This window comes from Lynx rufus, unplaced genomic scaffold (genome assembly GCF_022079265.1).
Source record: "Lynx rufus isolate CCGP_SWC_20201006 ecotype Redwood Valley unplaced genomic scaffold, mLynRuf1.p SCAF_8, whole genome shotgun sequence".
In the NCBI taxonomy this organism is placed as follows: domain Eukaryota; kingdom Metazoa; phylum Chordata; class Mammalia; order Carnivora; family Felidae; genus Lynx; species Lynx rufus.
This window is the reverse complement of record NW_025814896.1, coordinates 132714032-132735675: the sequence shown is the minus strand read 5'-3', so window position 1 is coordinate 132735675 and position 21644 is coordinate 132714032. Positions and strand designations below refer to the sequence as shown.

General features: G+C 36.6%; 1 protein-coding gene across 1 annotated transcript in view; it reads right to left on the bottom strand.

Moving 5' to 3' along the window:
• Window positions 1-682: 682 nt before the first annotated feature.
• ROCK2 (Rho associated coiled-coil containing protein kinase 2) overlaps window positions 683-21644 on the bottom strand; it is a 138127-nt gene continuing 117165 nt past the window's right edge. Inside the window, exons 24-33 of the mRNA XM_047069606.1 lie at window positions 20312-20405; window positions 20116-20210; window positions 19185-19364; window positions 18837-19005; window positions 16188-16258; window positions 15148-15236; window positions 14671-14749; window positions 13281-13542; window positions 12980-13193; window positions 683-4133 (exon numbers count right to left, since the gene is read on the bottom strand). Of these exons, the coding sequence (XP_046925562.1) occupies window positions 4130-4133; window positions 12980-13193; window positions 13281-13542; window positions 14671-14749; window positions 15148-15236; window positions 16188-16258; window positions 18837-19005; window positions 19185-19364; window positions 20116-20210; window positions 20312-20405 (1257 nt within the window). The 3' untranslated portion in view covers window positions 683-4129. The remainder of the gene's footprint in view (window positions 4134-12979; window positions 13194-13280; window positions 13543-14670; window positions 14750-15147; window positions 15237-16187; window positions 16259-18836; window positions 19006-19184; window positions 19365-20115; window positions 20211-20311; window positions 20406-21644) is intronic.

Sequence of the window (21644 nt, the reverse complement as noted above, 5' to 3'; positions counted from 1 at the left end):
TTTAATCCTACAACAATCCTGTAAGGAAAAGTCTCCGTTTTACAAAAGATGTAAACACTGAAGCTGAGTGAATAACCCGTCCCGGATCCGGCAGCCAGTAAGTATCCTAGATAAGAACCCACTGGTTACAGGGGCGCCTGGGTGGCTCAGGCGGTTGAGCATCCGACTTCGGCTCAGGTCATGATTTCGCGGTTCATGGGTTCAAGCTCTGTGTCGGGCTCAGTGCTGACAGCTCAGAGCCTGGAGCCTCTTTCGCATTCTGTGTCTCCCTCTCTCCTTCTGCCCCTCCCCCCGCTCATTCTCTCTGTCAAAAATAAAACAACAAAAAAAAAGAACCTACTGATTACCAAAGAAATAACTTTCTTGAAAACTACCTCTCAGCAAAACAGGCACTCTGCGTCTTTTCCTTATCCTGGACACTCAAATGGGATTGTTCGATTTGCAAGTCCCTCAAAATACCTAACTCAGGCCAGCAACAGACTCCTTATTGAAATTCTATTTTTATTTCTCCACGGACTAAAAGACACGGCTGAGCATTCACAGGTCTGTGACCTTAGTTATGATTTGTTTTGCTACACACCCATCTTTTTATATGTATCTTTCAGGGAAGGCAAACATTCTGGGTAAGTATCAGAAGGCCGCAGCATTCCGGGACTATTTCACAGGAAGAGTATGAAAATGCTCAGGTCTTAATTTCTTTTATTTAATTTTTTTAATATAAAAAGCAGGCATAAAATACAATTACATTACTACAAAGATGCAACAAAAATTTTTTTAAAAAGATCGGGGGGTACGATTTTTGTTCAGAGGGGACAGCTGATCAAATATTTACGATTATCTAAACCATGCAATTCATAACTTAATACAATTCCAAACAAAACTCATTACTATGGGGAAGGGAATCAGGGACAGGCCCCCCAAGCATAATATTCAGCACTGTCACACAGCGCCTATTTTCAAAGTGCTTTGTGAATCAACTATGGTGTCTTCACGCCAGAGGGAAACTGGAGCCTTCTTCCAGGGGAGGAGACGTGATTCAGTAGCAGTGTCGACACAGACCGAGAAACTCAGAAGTGACTTCCTCTCACAGAATACTAAACATGTTATTTAAAGCATGTTTCAATAAAGTAATACAGCGTCTAAGTTTCTCTATTTTACCACCAGAATCCTGTGGGAACAGATTAACAACAGCAGCAAAATTTCTTCAACTGTGGTTTGGCAAACCTAGAGTATTTCTTTTTGAAGGTCTACAGATGAACCGACACAAAAGACATCGTTCAGAGCCAGATTTGTGACTCCAGCACAGGTCAATTTTAAAACACTCACCTTATTTTAGATTTCTCGGTATCCTTTAGATAGCTAAAGGCATTTACAAATTTCAGATTTTTTAAAAATCTTGCTTCTAGATAGCACGTTTTAATACTTTTCAAAACCTCACTATACATTAATTTTTACCAGTAACACCGGCACCAGTTTTCCTTCTACTTCGGTCTCGCTATCCCCACTAAAGAAAAGTACAAAATCCAACTAAGAAAATCCCAGTATTCACTACTTCTTAGTTCTCAATAGGAGGTATTTATGGCTCTAGGAGAAATCAGGTGTGAAGAAATAAGCAACTTTCGGTCTTGCATTTATCTGGGAAGCTTTGGAGCCTCAAGAAAAAGAGAAGCTGGCACAAAATCGGGTTGTTAAACCGAGTCAATATTGTATTTAATGAGTGCTGGGAAGAGGACATTTGGATAGGGGTATGCATTCATGCACGTACGTGAAATGAGCAAAAGGGTAAAAAGCAAACTCTTACCCAAGGTCAGAATTTTTATTAAGCGCATTTCCATTAGCTGGAGAAACGACCTAAAAACCCTTATGTTAAACCATATAATGTGAAGAATCTCCATGGGAGAGATTTTTTCCCACCCCTCAGAATACTTTCTTTTCCCCAAAAAACTTCACATTAATTTTCCTTGTATAGTTGCAGCACACCATGATTCTCCATATTCTCTAATATATACAGCATTCAAAATTTAAACTTTTGCCATTTTTACTCAAATATTTCAATTACTCATGTGTAAACTTCAAATTATTTCACCTTAATAAAGTTTATTAAAAATATATATATATATATACTCTCCAATTCAGAATAATATGATAGAACCTCCCATAGTGTAACAAAATCTTTATATAAAATATTAATTCAGTCTCCTTTTAACAAGTCTAATGAATGGAAATATTTATTCTATATAAATTTTATATAGTTCTCATTTTTAAATCTTAAAAACAAAAAAACAAAAACAAAAACAAAAACAAAACCCCAAAAAAACAAAAGCTGTGTCCCCAAGCCAGAACCGCAGAACATCCCGGGGAGGGAAATGGCATGCGTGTCCGGACTCAGCACAGACAGCGTGAGAGAGCGTAGGCGGGACAATGTGAGAATGACAAGATTCAGGTTTAGTCCATCAGGCCAGAGGCCACGGTTCAATTTCCACAACAGTGTCTATATTTTGGGGGTCTAACTCTTTAACCATTTCTACACTGACCCCAAGGGGAGTCAATGAAAATATTTCCTTCATTGAAATATTAGATGATGTATTTCAGTATCACACCAACTCTGTATGTATATAAAGAGACTAATAAAAGACTACATACTTTTTTCAAACTTGATAACTTAGCATTGATGCATACTGTAGCAGTAAAAAACACATTTTTCTGGGATAATGAGAAATATGGCAGAAGTGGTCCTGCATAACCTACAACTTCAACATCATTTAAAAAATAAAAATCAAGTTAAGAGCCTCTGAGGCCACTTCTTCCTAGTCACCAGTTTTCTTAACCCAATGCTGAAATATTGCCATACTCAGTTGTGTGTTTGAGGGATCACATTTAAATATTTAAAATATATCTACAGTATGTCTTAGTTTTCTTTATATTTGAGATAATCTTAGAATCTTGAGTGTGAAAATGTAGCAACAGTCACAAATGTCTCTGCCAGAAATAAAAACACATCTAGGGTAGCCAGCAAATTCAAAGCGAAGCAAACATTTCCTACTCATACACTAATACTGAGGTCTGTAAGCAGAGTGGGATGAATAATAAACATAAAAGATATATTAGTTCCAATATTATCCATTATTGTTTCTATCACGGGTACTTAAAAAAAAATTCTGTTATACAATCAAGATAGTCTGACACTGATAACTATTACATGTAAAAATAGTGCACTATTTTTCTTTTGCAAAGCGAATTTGCATCCTAAGAGCTGGTAAACACTTTTTGTTCAAAATACAGAAAAAGGTGAGACATTAAAAAAAATTAAATTAAGGCATTCAAAATGGGTAAAGTTGCCTATCATGAAGCATTAGGAAACTGACAGAATTAACTTCAAACTTCTTGTTACAGTAACTGCTTAAACATGATCATGCAGCTTCCATGGGGTATACACAAATGAGGGATACAAACTTCGTTATGGCTTTATACAAGTGCATAGTTGCAACTGCAGTTTGTTATGATATCTGATTACTGTATGTAAAAAAATAAATGGGACATTTGAAGAACCCTCTTGCAGTAATACAGTACTATGTATATGTGTGTGTGGGGGTGTGTGTGGGGGTGTGTATGTATATATATGTACATATATGTATATATACATACATACCCCCACACACACCCCCCCACACACAGTATAATGGTCACTTCTTAAAGATGCAGTCTCCATCACTGTAGTGGAACCCATTCCCAGACTCTTCTGGTGAATGTGCTGGTGAAATCTCTCTGTTGAAGCTGAAAAGATGATTTCTTTAACTCTTCTCAAGCCTTTTGTGCAATGTAGTGTGAGTGACTGCCAAGAGAGCTTCATGGAACAACTTTGGAAGAGTTGCATGATATTCTTACTCTATTAACCAATCACTGTTGGTTCAACATGTTGCTCCAAAGGAGAGCAGAAAATCTCCAAGATTTATAATTTATATTGCAGGAATAAAGGGAAATGTGTGTGTGTGTGTGTGTGTGTGTGTGTGTGTATCAGTCTCTCAGGAAAATATAGCTTTTTAAGAAATTTTGGGCCATCATATTTCAGTCTTGTTTTAACTGGAAGAATATGACCACCTTGAATAACAACTGCATTCACAGAAGGCAGCTAGCTGGAAAAAAAGAAAAAACAAAGTTAGTTGATACAGTAAAATACTTTAAGAGACTGTTAAATTCTTTGAAAAGGCATTCTATTTATATCATTAAACTATGTAGTCTTCCAACCCCTATGCTTTTAACACCTAAATCATACATAAAACATATTTACTATATTACTTTTCTGATTTTTAGGTACATGCAATTATATCCTTATATTTTCCTACAAACACAACACACAAGTTTTAATACGGTTAACTGGCTATTAGGGTTAGATAATACGTCACGGAGTAAGTCAGGGGAGTGTTAAGTTTGCCTTGGAGATTAAGTGCTCCCGACTCATGTAGCTGAACGAACAGTGGACTTTTGGATCAGGTTCTATTGGACTATTTGACTCTTAGTCACATTTTTTTTAAATCTATGACATGGGAACAAACACATTGTTAACAGTAAATATATGTAAAAATCTCTGTAAATCTTGGTTATAAACACCTCCCAATGATACATGATTTAAGTCTATTTTTGCAATATGCTCCCTTAGGTTAAGGCAGATATTACTTCTTTTAAATCCATTCTACGTAAAAGGTTTAATCATGAGGTTCAAATTTCCTTTAGCCACCGTTAACCGAAGTATTTTTTTTTTTTTTTTTTGTAACCGAACTATTTTATTTGTTCTACAAGCACAAGAACTTTCACAGCATATCAGCAGCATTCTTCGGCAAGAGTAACATTATCTTTTCACAAAGCAAACGTTTCACAGCATCACAAAGAAAAGCCAAATCAGAAACAGCTATTTCACAGCACTAATTAGACTTACAAAGTTTTTACAGTTTCAATTCTTGCGGGTTAGAAAGAAAGAGGAGGGAAGGAGAGAGGGAGGAGGGAAAAGGAATTCCATGCTATGTTCACAAACTAATACAGTTGTAGGAACTTGAAATCATTGTAAATTTCACTTGTCTGAATATCTGAATATAGATTCTTTGGAATGAAAAAAGTACTAGAATTAGCTTCTTTTGTTATGTCTGCATGTTCTATTCCTAAGATAAAAAAACTAATTCAACTGTATTGAAAATATGTAGCTAAAAAAGATTCTGAACATAGCATTTCACTTTTATAACTTAACATGGAAATTTCAGTTAGAAGCTTTTCTGAAAACTACTTTTCAAATATATTATTAAAAATAAAAACTTAATAAAATTCAAAAACTAGTCAAAACCAATGAAAACCCAAGTGCAAATCACATGCACTACTTGGAAATACTAAGATAACTCATTTTTCATTTTTTGATTTACCCCATTTATTTCTTCAGAAATCAAAAACATCGTCATCATCATCACCACCATCAACATCATCAAATGACCAATCCCAGTCTTTAAATGCCAAATCAAGCAATCTGCAATAGGAGGTTTGTAAATTTACACTCTGACACTTTAGAAATAGCAGTTTAACATGCTAATTATCTAGAAATCACACTTTGTGCTCCCTTCATCAGTAACAACACAGTCAAAATTACGATGGTAGCACACAGGGAACTCTTCTTTCCCTTTATATATAAACGCATATAATGTACATATACAAGGTATGCTTTCCAGAATACCAGAGAACCAGATGATATTTGTGGATAAGATACAATCTTCTCCCCACTGGGCCCAGATGATGTAATTAACCATCCTGATGCCTACTCTGATTTGAGAACTATGAAAGCTCAACACCTGTCCACACTCCCTTCACAAAAGGACCCAGAGTACCAGCTCACATTTTTCTAGAATAGTACCACAAGTCCTAGTTTAAAGAGAGAGTAACACTAAGAATGCAACTTTCTCGATTCTAGCAGGACCCTATTTGTTCAATGGGTCACTGATAGTGATGCTCTCTGTGAACAACTATGAACAAGAGAAAAACCACAGGTATACAGTAAAACTTGGATTGCAAGTAACTTGTTCTGCAAGATGAGCAAACGTTTCTAATAAATTTTAACTTAATGAGCGAGCAGTGTCTTGCAATACAAGTAGTAGGGGAGGTTGAATGTCATGTGATCACAACTGAGCCAATGGTGTTCTCCCTCTCTCTCTCTCTCTCTTCTCTCTCTCACTGTGGGATTGTGGGTGATCATCTCCCATGCTCTGATGCTTGGTCTCAGACCATGGTGTTTGGCAAAATCAGTGATTTTTCAGAACGTTGGAAGGTGCCCACAACTGGCACTAGTATATTTTTTGTCACTTCAAAGCATCTATGGAGGGGCACCTGGGTGGCTCAGTCAGTGAAGTGTCCAACTTCAGCTCATGATCTCACAGTTTGGGAGTTTGAGCCCCATATGGAGCTCTCTGTTCTCAGCACGGAGCCCACTTCAGATCCTATGTCTCCCTCTCTCTGCCCCTCCCCTGCTCGCTCTCTCAAAAATAAATAAAAACATTTAGAAAATTTTAAAACAAAACAAAGCGCCTATGGACAGTCCCTTGCTGTTCCACACGAGAGTAAGCTTAGGAATGCTTTGCTTCATTCTAGGCCAGACTGCCTGCAGATACAGACCCTTTCCTCTGCTGCTTTACTGCCAGTTTCATGAAATACAGTATATGGCAAGAGTTTAATAATAATGGACTGTAGGCAACATCAGTGCAAGCTTACACGATGGCCCCCATGCAGAAAAAGGTTCCATTGAGCCAACAGATTGTAGTGATTCCATTAGTGACAGTGAAAGTCATCCTACACAATAACCCTCCTCTCTCGTCTCCCTCACACCAGCCACAAAGGCTTTCAAAGGTAGGTAAATACAGGCTAATCTATTTTTCTTTATATCTTGTATTTTCTTTATTATTTTGTATTATATTACAGTACTGCAATCATTTTTATATGAATATTTTTGGGTTTTGGAACAAATCATCTGAGTTTCCATTATTTCTTACAGGGAAATTCACTTTGATATACAAATGCTTCAGATTACAAGCATGTTTCTGCAACGAATTATGTTCACAAACCAAGGATTTACTGTATCAGCATCATAGCTACTTATCTTCGCTGAGTAAACTGGACTTAGAGCAGGGATATATGTGGTCTTTTCTTTCCAATCTAATCCAATCATCTAATGCAACATCCAATGTAGTGTTAACTTTTTCATTGTTGTAACTGTGATGTTCATGAATCAACTTATGCCAAGGAATTCATATGGCCCCTAAAGTCTCATCTGTGACTTCAACTTTAAAGTTAGTTTCTGAACTTTAATTTATATGATTTACTCAAAACTATTTATAATGCATATTCACAGGTGTCATCCCAAGAGATTCTGATATAATTGGACCACAGGGGTAGTGAGGCCTAAGTATCTGCATTTTAAAATAACAAACCTGAAATGAATTCTGATGCAGCTAGTTGACTTTGGTAATCACTGACAGAGTATGTTGATGGATGGTTACCCTAATTTAAAAGTAAACAAACCCACTCAAATTACTCTACTTTAAAATGTGCTAACTATAGAACAATATATAAGAAAACACACAAATACAATTATTCACTTAGACACATATCACATTTTTCTAGGCTTACACAGACAGTAACTGATAGCTAAGGTACTGCTTGGGAGATCAGTGGGCCTTCCTGATCAAGCCCCAGCTTTGAAAAATCTGCATTTCATATCCTTCCAAAACCTTTGAAGTGTGTGTGAAATGTGCACCTGTGTCCCAGTCTTCAAATTTCAAAAGTCTGGTCACTAGGCTGTTAGCACGATGTCTGGCAAGACTTCCCTTACAGCATCACCACCCCCGCCCCGCCCCCCCCCCCCCCGCCAGCCCCTTCCAGTCAGCCATCGAATTATTGTCATTTCACCTTAAGAAAGCTTTCTCTAACTTGGTTTCTTCCCTCCATTTTCAATATCAGTACCTTAGTGAAGGAGCTCATTAAAGTCAACACATACCAATCTCCTGCTGAAAGACTTCTATCTGAAGAACAAAATAAACACTCCTCTAGCATAGTGTACCCGGTCCTTTTCAACTTGGCTCAAAGTTTTCTCTCCAGTGTCAGCTTCTTCTCCCTGTCATACCCTCGCCCCATCTTAATCCAGCACATTATAAACGCATAATACGCAAGTAATATTGACAACTCAGTGCCTCTACAAGTCAACATTTTGCCTACCACCGTCTTTTCCCTTATTATTCTTTTTTTTTTTTTTAAATTTTTTTTTTTTTTCAACGTTTATTTATTTTTGGGACAGAGAGAGACAGAGCATGAACGGGGGAGGGGCAGAGAGAGAGGGAGACACAGAATCGGAAACAGGCTCCAGGCTCTGAGCCATCAGCCCAGAGCCTGACGCGGGGCTCGAACTCCCGGACCGCGAGATCGTGACCTGGCTGAAGTCGGACGCTTAACCGACTGCGCCACCCAGGCGCCCCCCCCCTTATTATTCTGCCTGGAAAATTACTGATCTTCCCTTTTTGGAGACGTTTCTTGATACCCTTAGGCAGAATTCTCCATGCTTTCCTTTGTTCCCCTCTAACACTCACTCATGCTTCTTATTATGAAAAAAAAATTTTTTAAATAGTACTGTAACTATCTGTTTGATTTCCTATCTCCTCCCTTAAATTGATCAGTAGGGATACACTTCAGGCCCATGAAAATTATTGCCAAAGACTGCTTTGGAAAGGGAGCATTACAACTTTGAGTTCTGCTAGAAGTATAGTAGACTACCCATTTCTTTACATCTCGCCAATACTATGTTTCTTAATCCTTACCAGGTTGGCAGTTTTAATTTCTTTGCTTAATAATCAACTTGATCTCGTTTTTGTATTTATAGTAATGCTGCATCTGCATGTTCCTCAGTAATGTTTATATTGGGAAGAGGCAATCTTCTTTTTCTTAATGACTTATCTATATACAAAGATACTAACCCATCTTTCTTATACGTATTGCAAATATATGGTATTTTTAAAACTTACGAGGCTTTAGCTTTTGATTACTCAATCTCTAACTTTCTTTGCTTTTACTCCTAAGAAGTTCTCCAATCCAAGATCAGACACATACTCCCCTATTTTCTTCTACTTCACTGAATGGATTTGTTTTTGACACTTCAAGTTGTATATAGTTTTTTTCATTTTCCCCGAAATAAGCAGTCTGTTAACTTTCTAATGTTTATAAATGGAAAAGAACAAAACTAAAGTAATGATGACGTAAGAGCTCCCCCGACACTTAAGTTTTAACAGGGCTGGCAATGCTTTATTTCTTAAAACTGGGTAAATGAGCATTTGTTGTATTTTTGCCTTATACTTTTATGTGTGGCTTAAACACTGGATTTTTAAAGAAGACCTTGAAAAGGAAAATAATTAAAGAGAAATGCCCTCAGCAGAGACCAGCATTCTGTGTCCTGCTTTGGAACAAACTAAGGATCTCTCCAAACTATTTTGATCACAAATCAGTATTTTATTCACAAATTTCCTACTTTTCTAGCAAGGTTTTTTTTTTTTTTTTTAATTCAAAATTATCAAGAAATCATTCCCCTGGAATAGCATTTCTACACATTCTGCCTTATAAGCTGTCAATTCATTTCTACTGTTCTCACTGTGAGGCAACGTGGTATTACAGCAGAGGATGTGGGATCTGGAACTAGACCATCCGGACCTGAACTCACGGCTTTGCTGCGTGTTAGGTGTGTGACCGCAGGCGCACAGTGCTTCTGTGCCTCAGCCTCCACATCTGTTAAGTGGAGACATTAACGGCTAAATCACAGGCTGGTTATAAGGACAAATAACTTACATAGTTAAAACTCACAGAAAGAGCGCCTGACATAAAATATGCCCTCAAAAATACTATTTTACATAACAGTAGCTAACACTTACTTAACCATCAACTTAAAACACTTCACTACAGAGAAAAGGAAGTGCTGCAAAGACAGTTAAGAGGAGAATGAGAACCAAGAATGTCACAAAAGCCAAAAAGAAAAAAATGTAATGGTGTGGTCATTAACAAAGACAACTACTGAGGAAAAGTTAAAAAAAAAAAAAAAAAGACAGATTAGATGTTTATGGGTATTATCTTTTAGTGTACACATAAATACGTACATACTTATATATACATATTTGATGATGTCTAACAAAGCCAAACATTTAAGAAAGACACCGTGCATATTAGTTCAAATAAAGCTGGGCTGACACAAAGAGCTAGATATTATATTACTGCTGACGTCTACCAGAAATGCTGTTCCTAGATGTTCCTGAATGATCCTTTAACAGGTCTACCCTTTTATCTATAGGAATGTTATAAATTTATGAGTAGAATGTTAAAGGCCATCAAGTCCAATGCTTGACTCCCCTCCAGAGCCGTGTGGCTGTCAGACTACACACACGTGACAGGCTGAGGAGGGTGTTCTTCCACAGTGTCACCCAGCAGTCACTTGACTCAGGTACCAACAGTGGTGACAAGGCACTTACTATTCTAGAGCAAGCCCAGCCTTCCAATTCTGGAAATCTCTGATTGCCTGATACCTTTCCCTTGCTGAGTTACAAATGTGCCTCTATGTTTGGTTCTTGTTCTAATATGTCATCCACAGAAAAGTTCTTTAAATCTTTACTGCTATTTATGATCTCCCATCCTTCCAAATCATTTCTTCAGAAGATTAAATATCTTTAGTCCTTAGGGCATCTGGGTGGCTCAGTCAGTAGAGCGTCCTACTCTTGGTTTTGGCTCAGGTCATGATCTCGCAGTCAGAAGATCAAGCTCTGTTTTGGGCTCCACGCTGGGCACGGGGCCTACTTAGATCTCTCTCTCTCCCTCCCTCTCTCCCGCTCACATGTGCGCACGTGCACACTTACTCTAAGGAAAAAAAAAAATCCTTAGTTCCTTCACTTGCTACACGTGTAACACTTTCAAATGACCCACTACTACCTCGGTTACTCTCTTCTGTATACCCCCCAATTTGTGTATGCTACTCTTAAAATGCGACACCCAAAATGAAATGGAAACTGGAGGGTGATTCACGTAAGACAGACACAGATACAATTCTATGAGTTAATGAAGCAATGGAGGCACAGATGTTAACAATGAAAATAATGCTGCAGATGCATAATAAAGTACAAAATTACATCCTAAATGTGCCCATCTCTATGCTTTAAGCTTCAAAGAGTATATATTAGATGAAAAATATTCACAAAACACCCTATACATTTTACAGTCAGTTTTGATATTAGTTTCAGCTACATGCATAGTTGTGAGAGAAAGAAATCCCTATTACTTACTGTTGCTATGCAAAATGTATTAAAAAATCAGTGAAGAATGATTCGAAGGGCGGGGCCAGAACTAAAATAAAACAAAAAGCAACAAAAATAAAAAGTAAATGTGCCTCCAATAGACCATAATGCTGAACTGGAGGGAAGGGGATGACAAAGAAAGTATTTACAAGGAAGTGAACATGAAAACTGTTATGTAATTGAAAATATGCCCCAGTTGGTCTGAAAACTGCTTCATAAACGAATTCTGTATGTTATCACAAGTAGTGAAATCATTAACTTGTCAAATTGCACAGAAGAGTAAAATGTATCAAAAGGATTGGAGTTCTTATGGTCCCGACTCTGAAATTATTTGCCCTTCTAGAGTCTCAATCAAAAAGAAAGACAATAATACCTATCTGTTCTACTCCACAGAAATATTTTAAAGTTCCAATGACAGAATATATGGAAAGCTGAATGAGAGAACAGATTATAGAAGCACTTTGGAAGCTGTAAAGCATGAGATATTGTAAGCTATTGAAATAGCACAGCATCTATGCATTAATTGTTCAATATTAATAACAGAAATTTAATTTTTAGATGTTTTGCACATGGCACACAGAATGACCTTCAGTGTCTCTGAATTCTTTGAGCTTCTTCAGCTTAATTACTATCATAATCGCTAATTTTATAGTATTTAATTTTCCCATACCTCACAGAAAAATTCAGCATTTTCCCTGCTAAAACCCCAATTCAACCTTGAAATACTAGTTTCAAGAAAAGTTTCACTTAAGATGTCTGTGGTTAGAATGCAAAGGTCTCTGATAACACAGCCAGGGCACATCATTACTCATGCCCTGAAGGCCCTGTGTTAGGGAACAAAAAGGATGCCCAAAACTGGATACCTGATCTCAGTGTATACTTTATCCTTTAGCCAACCAAATCTTCACATTCATTTCAATAAACAGCAATATTTACAAATGTCGTAGTAGCTAGTAAGCCAAGAAATGGTTATTCTGAACCAAGAATTAAATTACTATGACGTCGCCATATGAAAATGGTACCATCGAAATGTTTTTTGCGTTCATCATTACCTCTGGATTTACTTCCTAGTCCCAATTCTGCCTCAAATATAAGGCACACCCACTTTAACCATTAATCAATATCTGCATTTTTAAGGTTGATCTCTATTGCTCTTTAAATGAGAAACAAGTTATTATTCTAAACTTATAGATGTGAAATTAAAACTTAAGGAAGATTTTGATCCTGCCTCCCAAGTTGTCTAACATAAAAGAGGTTTGCAATATTAAACACAATATGCATACCTGACACTTACGGATCTGTGCGTACATCCTGTCTACTAAATCACTAAATCAGTCAATATGCTTACAAAATCTCAAAATATTATGATTATATACATAAACATGACAAAAATGAACCCTTTATGTATTTTAGGTTGAATTTAATATGTGTGTGATTTAGTAAACAAATCTGTGTTACGTTTAACTGAATCAATGAATAAGATATATACACTAAGATAGTTTCCAACATTTGGTAGTCCACAGTTCATTAAAATACCAAGCAAAGGTACATTACCATCAGGAAAATTTGTAGTTGAACACAAACAGCGAAATATTAAAAAAGACACTGTAATTTTTAACATTTTTATTTATTACCTTGGTTTGTTTGGGGCAAGCTGTCGACTTGGCCGTCTAATAGACTGGTTTTGTTGTATCTTCATTGAAGTTCTAGGAGATGACCGTGCAAAAGGGTCTGGAGCTGGAGGCTTTTTAGGTATCTTTTTCACCAACCGACTAACCCACTTTTGCTGCTCTTCTGTAGAATTTGCCAATAACAATAGGTTCTTGGCCGTCGAAATATCGTAATAAACTAAAAAGAAATATTTGGAAAAAACTAATGTGTTTAAATGGACCAGAATGTAAAGAACATTGATGGAACAAGTAATTTACTATTTACCTTTGCAAGGTGCTATAATCTCCTCCTTTCTGTCCATGTGATCTTTATGACATTTAATGTGGCAGCGGCGGCACTCTAACGCAGGGGGGGGTTTGAACATATGCCATAAAGGCTTCATACAAGCCTCACAGTTGGTTGGGAAATGATAGAGGGTAGGAATGAACTCATGTCCCTTATGGCAAATATAATTTGACTTTTCTCCCACGGGCTCCACGGGAAATTCTTGTTCCTTCTTACTTTCTCCTTCATTGGCATACAGAATCTATAAATAGCAAAAAGAATGATGAATGATTTCCAAACAGTTTTATGTAGTAACAATTCTTACAGTGTAAATAAAATAAAAATTAGCCTAAATTATTCAATGAAAAGAAAATGACATTCAAACATTAGTAGGTTCCGTCTAATCAAAAGCTTATATGAGAAAAGCCTTTAGACAGTCACTTGGTTCCCTTTTCAGGAAAAAATCTATCTTGTTCAAATGTGCCTCCTTATTTTATCCAGGAGCTCTTACTGTGTTTCAGCAATTTTATCAGAATAGGCCAAAAGGTAAATTTTTGCTTGATGGGTATCAGAAAGTTTTTCTGGGAGGGAGTGTTCAACTCAATCCCCCCAAAGGGATGTGGCAATTATACAAAGTGATGCTCTATGATTCTCAAAAACTGACAACTGGGTGATAACTGCTAACATAGCTTTAATGGCAAGATTTGTATTTGGAGAGTTGAGGAAGAAAGAGGAAACGATGTATAATACACCCCAAATAAACATTACAAGTATCCAGAAAATAAGTGGCCAACTCTCCCACAGTACCCCAAGCACAATGGTTTTCACATAGAAGGAACTCAGTAATTGTGGGTTTGACTAATTTTAAAACGAACGTAGAACAGGGAAGCATTTGGCTTCACTTTAAATTGGAAGTAAAAGGGCTACTGGGTGCAAAATTCAACTTTACAAACAACTTTAACTTTATAGAGAGCTGAGCTTAAAATCAGAAACAGAAGAGAAAGGGTATAGTTTAAAAATGTCGTAATGAGGGGCGCCTGGGTGACTCAGTTGAGCGTCCGGCTTCGGCTCAGGTCACGATCTCACGGTTCCTGAGTTCGACCCTCCCATCGGGCTCTGTGCTGACAGCTCAGAGCCCGGAGCCTGCTTCGGATTCTGTGTCCCCCTCTCTCTCTCTGCCCCTCCCCCACTTGCACTCTTCCTCTCTCTCAAAAAAATAAACATTAAGAAAAACTTAAAAACTAAAATAAAAATGTCGTAATGAACCTTGAACAAAAGGAAAGCAAAGGCCAGAAACAGGATATAAACATACTACAGACTTTACCAAGACAGAGAGGAATAAAGATGTATCCAAACAGAAAAAGCATGAAAGACACAGAAGGCTGTTTACCTGAAATATCCTTGGAATTTCTTTAGCATCTGCTCTATATACATCTGTTTGTGTAACTGGTCGGACATGAAATAATTTGCTATAAAAGATTTTTAATAAAGGAATAAAATATTACTAGAGGATCAAATTACATTAGTTATCCTATACTTATGTCGGAAGTTAAAATGGACTACTTTGACCCACGTTAGAGGATAGGATAGGATACCTTGCTTCTATTAATTCAATCACTCCTTGAGATTTTGAGTATTTCCAGGAAGTCAGAAATTTTCTAATTAGCTTCAGAAAACATGTTTTAGCTAACTCTATACCCCAGACTTTCATCTCTATGAGGCAAATATGAGAAAATGTAACAACAGTACAGTAGGAGCTATACTATATATATTTATGTATAAATAGCACTAACTTAACAAAAAGGTCACATTTGTCTCATACACTTTACAAGAGAAAGTTTCTAAATAGTCCAATAAAAACACTTACTCTATATCTAAAACCATGTAAGGATTAGATTGTTCTTTATCTTGTTCACTGTCATAGAAAAGAATCTTCTTACTGCTTACAATCACATACTGTTAAAGAGGGAGAGAAGGAATTAATGACTAAAGTTAATCTATGTATCACATTTATTTTCTTTGAAAACAAATTCTACAGCAACAAAAATCATGTAATACCTAAGTTAAATAACTAAACAGTTCTCATTATATCCTTAAAAGGTCTTCCTTAAAATAACAACAAGTTTATAGTTTGCATATATATTTTTTAAATAAGCAAATTGGGAAGGATATTAATTCAAATATTTTTTAGACTGATTTAGCTTCAAAATTCAGTAAGCACAGGTAGCCTTATTGCTATGGTCTGAATGTCTGTGTTCCCCCCAAATTTTTATGTTAAACCCTAACACCTAATGGAAGGGGCTTTGGAAGGTGAACAGGCCATAAGAGCAGAGCCCTCATGAATGGGGTCAGTGCCCTTACAAAAGGGGCTCCAGAGAGATCCCTAGCCCCTTCCACCACGTGAGAACATAGCACGAAGTCTGCACCTAGAAGAGGGCCTTTACCAGAACCCAAATATCCTGATCCTGAGACTTCCAGCCCCCAAGAACTGTGAGAAATAAAGTTCTATTGTTCATACACTACCCAGTCTATTCTGTTATAGAAGCCTGAACAGACTAAGATATTTACCAGAAATGAACATAATACCAATAATCATAGTAACAGAGGAAAAGAAATAAATAAGCCTTTCTATCATAACCACAGTTGTTTTCCCACTGAAATAGCAAAACACTGAAGTCAATAGGCTTCTGTTTTCCTAGCATCAAAACCTGTTTTATTATTAACAGCACATTAATGATGAAAGGCTTTTTTCACAAAGATACATAAAATCACATCATTCCAAATCAAAGTCCAAAGTTTTATGCGTCTAAAAGTTCTAGTTATATGTATCTTACAACTACAAAAGTAAAATGGCTAGAGCCAAACCAAAAGCAAAATAAAAGAACCATATTCAAAACTACCAATTACCTTTTTAACCCATCCAAATTTCTTAGTGTTGTTTCGCACAGGCAATGAAAGCCATCCTTCTAGTCTTGATTCTATCAATAAGCACAAGATATGAGGATAAATATAACAATTCTCCTAAGAAAATGAGAACTATGATAACATTTTAATAGAAAAGTCATGGAACAAATCAAGTACGCCCCTCAGAATTTATCATTATATTATTATCTAGGCTGTAATAATGATGCAGGATCAGTATAAGCAAGTTATGAAATGCAAAACAAAATCCAGGTTATACCACATTGGAACTACATATGCTATAGTTTATATGGTCAAATGCCCCCTGCTGATTAAATTCGTGCATCTGCAAAGTTCAGCAGAAAAGGTGCAAAAAAAGAGAAGCAGTTCTCTATTCTCACTGATACAACTATATGAGAAATTTTTTTCCTTTGGAAGAAGGCCTAATTATAGATTTACTGCATATATATCTTCTTTGAAGAGAAAATCTTTTAAGTTATTAATTACATGTTCAGAGAAAATGGATTTTTTAAATGGCTAAAATAAAATTAAATGAAGTTGTGTAAATTACAGATCAAATGTGGTTAATAAGTAGCAGTATAACCAGAAGATTTCTAAATTCCAAAACAGCAAAATTGGTAAAATTCTAGTTCAACAAAGGAAACTGCCTGAGTCCTTAGAATTTGTTTCAAAGGCATTTGATCAGTATCATTTAATGAAATAACTAGGGGCAAACCAGCATTTTTGGAGGTTATTCTAATAATCACCTACTGAACTATGCTAGGTGCTTTCCATAAATTGCGTCACACAAGGACACAACTCTGACTCCAGTACCTATCTATACTCTCTTACATCAACAACCTCCAGACTCTATAACAGAAATGCTGCCATTAAAAACAGCCCATATACGGGCGCCTGGGTGGCTTAGTCGGTTAAGTGTCCGACTTTGGCTCAGGTCATGATCTCGCGGTTCGTGGGTTCAAGAGCCGCATTGGGCTCTGTGCTGACAGCTCAGAGCCTGGAGCCTGCTTCAGATTCTGTGTCTCCTTCTCTCTCTGCTCATCTCCACTCACACTCACTCTCTGTCTCACAAATAAATAAACATTTTTTTTTATTTTTTTTTTTTTCAACGTTTATTTATTTTTGGGACAGAGAGAGACAGAGCATGAACGGGGGAGGGGCAGAGAGAGAGGGAGACGCAGAATCGGAAACAGGCTCCAGGCTCTGAGCCATCAGCCCAGAGCCCGACGCGGGGCTCGAACTCACGGACCGCGAGATCGTGACCTGGCTGAAGTCGGACGCTTAACCGACTGCGCCACCCAGGCGCCCCTAAATAAACATTTATAAAAAACAGCCCACATAATGTGAAATGTCTGGATGTGGTCCTACACCAACTTAAGGGACTTAATCAGATGATCTAACAATTTGAGCGAGACTGAAATTTACTGCTAAAATCTAAAACTTCAATACAGTTACTTATGATTTATATTATATACTGTTTTATACCTGGGAAATGTGGCAACAATATAAAAAAAACTATAGCTATTTCACTTTGCATTCAATTAGTAAGGGATTAAATTTTACCTCATAGTCAGCTGCTCATACACTGATTTCCCACGGCATTTACATTAGACCTGCACTTATACTAACTTTGTGTTCAACATAGTGATTTTATGTTTTCCGTCTAGTTTTTCACTTAAACTCTAAGTCCTTTCAGGACCGAGACTGGGTTGAACTGTCTTTTAAGGCTTAACACAATGTTGACTAGCTAAGCACTCAGTGAAAACCTATATACATCCTCGCAAACAGTCTACGTGCTTTTTTTGTACCGTCACTCTTGATATGAAACTTCAGGAAGAATTTCTTGTTGGATGAAAATGGACGAAACAGACGGTAAAACCATACGCTCTTTAATGATCTGAAGTTGACAAAATAAGTCTATCAAATATAGTAGCAATGCCATGTGACAATACCTTTAAAAATTCTTTATTCATGCAGCACTTTCTTTTTAACGGAGACCAGAACAATTGGTTAGTGGATAATTAGTCAATGTTACAAAAACTTTGCAGAAGGACTGAAATTAAGGGGAGGGTGACAAACCCCAAAGGTGAAAGATTTTCAGGATATCACCTGTACCATCAGGTTCCGATGAAATAGGTAAGTAAGGCAAAGATTCTTCTTCTGAGTCAGAATCAGAGTCAAGAAGCATATGAGAACTGGAAGGCTTAGTGGCAATATTGAGAGAAGTAGAGGAACGTTGGTAGGTGAATGACAAGGATTCCATAGTGCGTGACTGAGTGATATGAACTAAACATCCAGCATGAGAGGAAGTAAGAATGCAGAAAGAAGTTAAGAGAAAATAAAATGAAAACCTGAAAAGAGAGCTTCCTGTAATACATAAAGAGCTAACTTAAGCAAATATGTGGAGTTTTCTTTTGCATTGTTTCGCAAACATTTTTCTCAAAAATCAATAAACACTGTAAGTTTAAACTGTCATTTGAATCCCCACTCCAAGGAGTAGGCTTTTCTTAAAGAAATGACAAACATTTTTCTCAAGAGCAGAATCAATCATAGGGCTTAAAACAATCAACTGCTTTATCTTTAAGACGAAGCCGTTTAATAAAAATAGCCTAAGAGCTGAAAAGAAATCCATACCTGGAAAGCCATCATCTGCCTCAGCATCCCCTGGTCCACTGCCTATACTGGAACTATCCAGACCAATATGCAAGGCCTGGAGCTGTGACCGCAGCTGCTCAATGTCACTGTCTTTACTGTCCAGGGCCATCTGCAGTTCAATTCGAATCTGGCTCTCTTCAGCTATTTGCTACAAGAAATTAAATTACATCAAATTAATCTGATGCCACATACCTCATAATTTCCTTTAATTCAATTAACAATTATGAAGTAACAGAAATGTCCTATAACCAATAAAATACGTGCAGACATGAAAATAATTCTTCTTAAAAAGAAGTCTTCGATCTAGAGTTCAGAAAGTATTCTTACAGCCTGCATTTCATTCAGTTCTTTCTGATACTTGATCATCTGCTGGGTCAGTTTTTCACGTTCAGATTTAAGCTCCATGTGTAGCTTTCTATTCTCTTTCTCTTTTCTCCGCACATCAGTGTCACTACCACGCTTGACAGGTTCTTTTCGATTCATGATCTCGGCCAGCTTGTTCACAGCCTTCAAAACATAAACATAACTATGTAATAAAATACATCGATGCTTCTTGATAACTCACCAAGAGCAAGTTATATGACCACTAATAATCTCCTTCCCTATACATACAGGGTGACAGAGAAACACTGTCTGTATTAAGTAACACACCCTCCATTACTCGTTACCCTTCTCCAACCTACATTTGTTTCTCACGCTCATGTTTTCTAAGAAATATAATTTAAAATGTTTAAAGTACATCAGGTATGATCTAATGTCACTTTCTATTACTGTGAGTTTTTAGTTCCTAGAGAGACTTTTACAAGGCAGATCCACTTTTATCCTGGAGGAAGAGAATGCGGCACTGGCATCACATTAATAAAATACAGTATGTTCAACCAGAGAACTAAGCACGTGGGGCCCACAAAGATTCACGCAGCATGTACAACCATAAATGTTGGCAGAAGGATGCTCAAATGTTTACTCTCTCTAGTTTCTTAAAAGCAGAAAAACTTACCAGATCACAATAAAAAATTAGGAGGGAGTGTGATTCCATATGGAAAAAATAAGGAAACCGTAAGTAAACACTGAATTGGACAAAGTTAATAACCACATCTAGCTTCTTCTAATCTGGCAAAAATCAGGTAATTGTGATTGGTTCACAAATACTGATTCACTCAATGACTGCTACAGCCAATCTGTAATGCTGGAAGTAAAATGTAAAAGAGAGAAGAAACTGAAAGAATTCAAAATCATATTTAGACTTTATTACACATACTTGAGTTTTCAGTGTTCTCTCTGTTAATAGTTGCTTCTCAAATTGTGCTTTAATAGCGGCTGCACTTATCTCCTCATCTTTCAACCGTGATAGCTCTGAAATATGGAAAAACGCAAAAATTATATTAATAATTACAACAACTGACAAAACATCAGGCATATTTAAAATATAAACCTTATTCTTTGTTCATACATACGTTCTTGGGCATCTTTTAATTTGTTATTTAATTCTTCTTTCTCATTTGCAAGATTGGCAACATCACTAGTTAGTGTCCTGTTAGTTTCTTCAAGCTAAGAACGAAAGTGGAAAGAAAATCATATCACAATTTACAAAATCTAAGTTATAAAGCAATAATTCAAAATGAAAATATCCTAGAATGTTGCTAAAATTCTTATTTTTCTAAGTACATCTATATCTATGCTTCGTGGCTTTGTGGAACCTTATCGAAATTCACCCTTGGTGAAAACTTCACTGACTGTGATAGACTTCATATGCACCCCAGGAAGCAAAAACATTGCCCTTCTCTCAAAAATCCTTAGCGGTATTTTTAATGAGAAAAACATTTAATAAACTAAAAACAAACAAATACTATAACAGATCTCTGCATTTCATCATGCAGAATAAACAAATTTTTAACTGTAGTATTTCCTCCAGGACATTTTAAAACGAAATAAAATTTTACTAAAGAAGCTGACATCCTTTTTTATTCTCTCCAAATCCTATTCCTATTCTTCCTTCCCCAAAGAAATTTTATTGTGAATGATATGCTCATCCTTCCCATCAATGATTATATCCTTTTATTACAAACACGTAACATATAGCGTGGTTTTATGTGATTTTAAATTGTCCATAAGCAGCATCACACTGTATCTTTCTGTAAATGCTTTCACTGGAGATCATATTAAGAATTAAATTGTTGGGATGCCTGGGCGGTTCAGCATTTAAGCATCCGACCTTCGACTTCGGCTCAGGCATGATCTTGTGGTTTGTGGGATGGAGCCCTGTGTTGGGCTCTGTGCCGAGAGCACAGAGCCTGCTTGAGATTCTCTCTCTCTCTTTCTGCCCCCCACTCTGTTCTGCTCAAGCATGTGTACTTTCTCTCTCTCCAAATAAGTAAACTTAAAAAAAGAATTAAACTGTTGATATATAAAGATCTAATTAAATCATTTTAACTGATATAGCAGTCCCATCTTCTACCACATACCATTTATCCATTCATTCGTCTACTGAGAAGACTGACTGCTAAGACATTTGAATTTCTTGCTATTACAAACATTTATGCTGCTATAAAAATTGTACCTGAATTTCTCTACCATATTTATCTTAACATCAACTTTCTTTGCATTATGTGAATATTTCATTTTTCATATTTAGAATAAGTAATATTTAAATTGCCACATTATACACTATACTATACCATACTAAATCTATACTCCTCATAGCTTTAAATAAGAATGTCATTTCCCACACACCCTTCAAACACTTGAAATTAGATACTGAATTCTGCCATCGTAATGAATACGAAATGG